The following is a 6,000-nucleotide window of genomic DNA, read 5'->3' as shown; positions in this document are numbered from 1 at the left end:
CCAACAAAAACTGCTCTAAACCTCTTACTGACAGTCCTTTTATTCCATGGAAAACTAAAAACTCAAATTGGAAGAGAAAAAAAAATCTTACTGACATTGTTTTAGTTTAATCATAATATTATAATACTTTGCAAATGAATCCAAAGTGCAGAAACAGCAAAAGAATTCACAAAAATGTGAAAATAACACAGAAAAAAATACATAAAATTGAAATATCCTGTTTGGGTGTGGAATGCAAATATAGTCAAATAAAAATCAGGACACATTGTTTATTTATTTATTTATTTTTTAAATCAATTGCTTTAGAAATGCAGAAAAAACGTCAAACAATAAAAGATTCATCATTTAGCTGCAATGAAATGTTGAAAAAAATGAAAAAATTGAACTTTATGAAAACATTTTTTCTCTATTATCAGCTCCAATTAAAAATGTTGTGCATAAAGCAACAAAAACTGCACCAAACCTTTTACTGAAAGTTTTTTTATTGCATGGAAAACTATAAAAATCCGAAATAGAGAGAGAAACAAAATCCCTCTGACATTGTTTTAGTTTCATCACATTAAAGTACTTTGCAAATGAGTCTAGAGAGCAGAAACAGCAAAAATAAATAAAAAAATAAATTAAAAAAGTAACAAAAAATTAGAATAAAACAGAGAAAAACACATTTGCTTACCTAAAATTCAAATATCTTTTGGGGATGATGCAAATAGAGTCAATTAAATATCAGGACACATTATTTTTACTATTATTTTCAAATCTTCTTGATAAATGCAGAAAAAAAACATATAAAAATGAAGAATTCATTACTTTGCTGCAATAAAATATTGAAGAAAAAAATCTTGCTGGGTTTAAATATTCAACTTCATCAAGATTTTTCTGGTTTTTAAGGTCAAATCAAACATGTTGTTCGTAAAACCAACAAAAAATGCACCAAACCTTTTACTGAAAGTGGTTTTATTCCATTGGAAATGTCAAATGGGGAGAGAAAAAAGTCGTACTGATGTTGTTTTAGTTTAATCATGACATTAGAGTACTTGGAAATGAGTCCAAAGTGCAATGACAGCCCAAAAAAATCACAAAAATACGCAAATAATAAAGCAAATGTTGAATAAAACACATTTGTTTACATTATTTTCACCTAATCAGCCATTTTTAATTACATAAATGTTTCTAAACTCACTAGTGATCCAGCAATTCCTCTAAAACGGCTCTTATTTCCCACTTTAAGGAGATTAAATGTAATCCGCAGCGGAATCCCAATCTCCGGAGGCCGTGAACGCGCCGTGCGCACGCTGTCCAGGCTTTACGGTACTTGGCTCCGTCCCTCTGCGCACCGTGCCTGCTGGCTGCCGCCCCCTCCTGCTTCTGCAACACGGAGACGCGTGAGGAAGATGGTCGGAGGATAAAGTCTCCAACATCTGACGATCCGGAGTGACCCGCGTGCCGGCGCTTAACGCGCGCGCCGTATGGACGGATAGAAAAGCGGAGAGAGTCATTTCACAACCCTGCCTTCTCGTGCGCGCAGGGCGCGTGCAGCCCGGGATGTATTTTTCCACTCTGTTGAGTGATTCGGCGCGCGCGCTCGTACTCTGAACCCACAGGGCGCATCAGCTGTTCCCGAGCGGCGCTCACTCATCTGCAGGGGAGTTTGCGCGCCAACGAGGGCTGTCTGAGCGGCTCCTGTCGTCTGTCTGCGTGCGAGCGTGCGTGAGAGCGTGTGGGGGGTGGATCTCCTCCTCTGCGCTACCACCTCTCACCCCCCTCTCCTCCGCCACAACAAAAACCCCGGGACGAAAGGAGGAGATCTGGACGCACGCGCCGGGAAAATGACGATGTCTGTCCCAGAGAGGAAATCGGGATCGGAGGGGAAGGAGGAGGAGAGCGAGGACGAGAGCGAGATCCTGGAGGAGAGCCCGTGCGGCCGCTGGCAGAAGCGCAAAGAGCAGGTTGGTCCGATCAATCAGCCTGATCAGTCAATGGATCGATCAGGCTGATCCCGCGCGGTTTGGCAACCAGGCCGAGATTTTCCGCACCATAAATCACCCCCACTGGTGCACGCGGGGATCACTTCTTTAGCCCACATGCATGCGCAGGCTGCGCTGAACTGCACGTAAACACCGTCTGGGCTCATTGTTGGGGTGAATGAGTCCAAGGTTCTGAAGTGAAGAAGGTTCTGGTGATCCAGAGTCCAGAACAAGTGATGGACTCACAACAAAGTGCAGTTTTTTCATCCGTTTCTATTCAAATCTGATCCCTGAGGGAGAGAGGTTATAGATCACAACCAATGATCTGAAATGAGCTTATTGATTACTTTAGAGCACATGTGTTAAAGTCAAGGCCCGGGGGCCAGATCCGGCCCTCCAGATCATTTTATTTTATTATTATTAATGACCCGATGTTATCTTCCGCTCATTTCTTACTTGTATTATTTTGACAAAATATATTTTGATGGATATTAAAATATTGAAAGTTATTTAAGGTTTAAATTGATCCATTCTGGAATAATATTCCTGCATTTTTATTATTCATAATTATAATAAAAAGTTATTTTTAAAGTTTTAAAAATTGGCATTATATGCTAGCTTTTTGGACTATTTTGGAGTTTAGCTAACATTTCAGCTACATGCTAGCTGTTTTGGCTAGTTTAGGCTTTTTTCAGTTTTTTAAGCTATTTTGAAGTTTTGCTATTTTTTAAGCTGCATGCTAGCTGTTTTTTCTAACCTGTGTTGTTGTTGTTTTTTAGATAATTTAGCATTGAGCTAATATTTTAGCTACATGCTAGCTGTTTTGGCTAATTTGGGCTTTTTTGCAGTTATTTAGGCTGTTTGGAGTTTTGCTAATATTTTAGCTGCATGCTAACTGTTTTGGCTAACCTAAGTTTTTTTTGTTGTTTTTTTTTCAGATTAATTTGGCATTTAGCTAATATTTTAGCTACTAGCTCTTTTGGCTAATTTAGGCTTTTTTGCAGTTATTTAGGCTGTTTGGAGTTTAGCTAATATTTCAGCTGTATGCTAGCTGTTTTGGCTAATTTAGGCTTTTTAAAAAAAGTTTTTTAGGATGTTTTGGAGTTAATGTTTACACACCAGCTGTTTTTAGCTAATTTAGGCTTTTTTCAGTTTTTAGGCTATTTTGAATTTTTGCTATTTTTTCAGCTACATGCCAGCTGTTTTGGCTATTTTTTTCCCCCTGTTTTTTAGGTTATTTTGAAGTTTAGCTATTCTTCAGCTACACGCTGGCTGTTTTGGCTAAAGTTTTTTAGGCCTATTCTGGATTTAGCTAATATTTTAGCTGGCTATTACCATCACTGTTTTCAGCTATTAGCTATTAGCTTAGTTATTACCTTCCTGTGCGATTGAGTTTGACACTCCTGCTTTAGTAATTTAATTTAAAAACATCTACATGTGTAGTTTTCTAGGATATAGTTTCTGCAGAGCAGCAGGAGTTCGTTAGAATTTTACCTCTGAGTTGTGTTGGCAAGCCCGTCCCCACTTCCTGTCGCTCATACTAGCTGAGAGCTCTCTGTTTCCATGCTCCTTCATCAACAAAAATGGTGAAGAATAGCGAGTTGAAATGTTGGTACGGATTATTCATCTGTTTCTCTCACTAGCTTACAGCCCTCAACTCCCCAACCTAACTGACATTAGCGCTGCAACAAAAACGGAAAACAATATTGAAGCTATTTAGCCGAACAGTTTTGATCCAGATTCCAGCTCAAAAAAAGACGTTCATGGATCTATTTGTCTAAAAGTTGATGCATCAGGATGGAGCAGGACAGGATATTTTTGCTACGTGACAAATACTATCGTCTTTTTTCGTCTGTTCCTGATTCACAACAATTTGAACAAAGAAATACTCAATTTTAAGATTAATTTTCTTCATATATGTCAGAGAAACGCCTCAAAGAACTCGTTAAAAACACAAAAAAAGAGATTTTTATCGGAGAAACAAAGAACAACTTTTAGGAAATGAAATGTGATGCAAACTTCTGAGCTGTAACGGCTTCTGGTCAAGGTTTTTGACATGTTTAGACACTTTTAAATCTCAAATTTAATAATCTGGATTAATAAAATTCTGGAATAAGTCAGTTTCCGATCTTGTCCAAGAGCTGTTAAGTTGTCATTTGCACAGAAACTGTAAAAACTGTCTTTAAATTTAGCTAAAGTCAAACATATTTACCTTACGTGTTTGCTTTTAAAGCTTTTGATATCTTATTCAGAGTTTTTCTCTAAACTTTATCGCTTTAATTTGATTTTTACAGGATATAAGTAAGGAAACTGCATTTTTTGGACCAAAAAAATCTGATTATATTTGATTACTTAAGTCATAAAATTATATAAACATCATAATAATGAAGATTTAAGTGAAGTTTTTAGTCTAAACTCCAAAAATCTGAAATAAATGTACCAGTTTTGTCTTTAAAATATAAAATTCACTGAAATATAGCAAGAAAACTACACTGGAAATTATGTTTATTGAAGAATTTATATGCCTTAAAAATCTATAAGTCAAGAAAGTTTATTTTTGCAGATAAATTTTAAAGTGAAGAAAACCTTTTATACAGAAAATGGATGTTTCAGATATAAAGTTGCTTTTTTTTGGTCCCGAATTGATTATTTCACTTAAATTCTATATAAAGTTTACACTGGAATAAACAAAACCTGCTTATTTCAGTCATGTTTATAATCAGGAGACACCCGGCGTTCTCAGATCCCATCGGGTGTTTTCCTCACTTGCGACGCCCTGATAAGGCGGAGAATTTAAGTTGAAGGTTATCTGCGGTGCGCACACAGAGAGGACCCCAGCAGCCTCGCCGCTGCCGCGTTTTCGGCAGCGGCTGAATATTCTGCATGTTGAAACAAACGTGTGCAAACACGAGCCCCCCCTCCCTGACGAGTTTCCACTCATTGATTAACCATCTGTGTGCTGCTGGAGCCGCTCCTGCTGCCTCTGTTTCAATCTGAGTCTCAGAGAATTTGTCGTTTTTTTAATGATTTATGGCTTCAGAATTTTTGAGTCTGTCATGTTTTGTCACTTTGAGGATGCGACTTGTTTAAAAAGGATTTCTCATTTTCTCCAAGATGATTTCTGTGTCATCTTAAAATAAACTGAGTCTTTTCAGCATTAAAATCCAGCTTTTATTATTTAATATATTCTTATTTACTATTAGTGGTTTGGTTTAACAAACAATATCTTTACATTTGGAAAGTTCTTGAGTTCATCTTGCATTTATTTATTTTTTTTAATTCTCTTTTATGTTACATCTTGTGAAAATCCCTATAACTGGGGTGTAAAATAAATCGGGGGCTCCTCCGGGATATTATTGTGATAGGTCCAAACAAACAATACATTTGCATTTGGGCAGTTCTTTATGGAGTCACGAAAGAGCCAAAATGAATATGGAATTTATTTCATTTTTCTTTCTTTTTATATAACATCCTGTTAAAATCGCTTAAGCTGGGTTGTAACATAAATCGGGGGCTCCTCCGGGATTTTACTGAGAGAGGTGTTATTAAACAATACATTTGCATTTGAGTAGTTTTTGAATTGATATGGCAGGAGTTTCATATTTTTCTCTATTCATGTTTTATCCTTTAAGAATTCCTAAAACTGGGGAGAAAAAAAAAAAAAAAATGGGGGCTCCTCCGGGATTTTATTGTGAGAGGTGTTATTAAACAATTTTTCATTCTATATGTTAAAACCTTTTAGAATCTCTGAAACTGGGGTGTAGCATAAATCGGGGGCTCCTCCGGGATTACTGTGAGAGGGCTTACAAACATCACTTTTGCATTTGGAGAGTTTTTGAGTTGATTTATTTCATTTTTTCTTTCTTTTATGTTATATAATTTCAGAATCCATAAGACTGGAGCGTATGATTAAGTTGGGGGCTCCTCCGGGATTTTATTTTGTGACATCCTAACAAACAATATCTTTGTATTTGGTAGGTTTGAGTTGATACGGTATATTTTTAATTTTTCTTTATTTTCCCGTTACATCCTTTTA

General features: G+C 36.6%; 1 protein-coding gene and 1 long non-coding RNA gene across 3 annotated transcripts in view; one reads left to right on the top strand and one right to left on the bottom strand.

Moving 5' to 3' along the window:
* LOC118600221 overlaps positions 1-4,085 on the bottom strand; it is a 7,694-nt gene extending 3,609 nt beyond the window's left edge. The window contains exon 1 of the long non-coding RNA XR_004949815.1: positions 3,459-4,085. This is a non-coding gene — a long non-coding RNA (uncharacterized LOC118600221). The remainder of the gene's footprint in view (positions 1-3,458) is intronic.
* Positions 1,211-6,000, top strand: part of LOC112151092 (nuclear receptor-binding protein 2) — a 49,436-nt gene continuing 44,646 nt past the window's right edge. Inside the window, exon 1 of one of the 2 annotated variants that reach the window (XM_024279752.2) lies at positions 1,211-1,946. In XM_024279752.2, coding sequence (XP_024135520.1) covers positions 1,827-1,946 — 120 coding nt within the window. In that variant the 5' untranslated portion in view covers positions 1,211-1,826. The remainder of the gene's footprint in view (positions 1,947-6,000) is intronic. The other variant, XM_024279753.2, reaches the window with a different exon arrangement.

This window comes from Oryzias melastigma, linkage group LG20, assembly GCF_002922805.2.
Source record: "Oryzias melastigma strain HK-1 linkage group LG20, ASM292280v2, whole genome shotgun sequence".
Lineage (NCBI taxonomy): Eukaryota > Metazoa > Chordata > Actinopteri > Beloniformes > Adrianichthyidae > Oryzias > Oryzias melastigma.
This window is presented reverse-complemented; position numbering and strand designations above follow the sequence as displayed.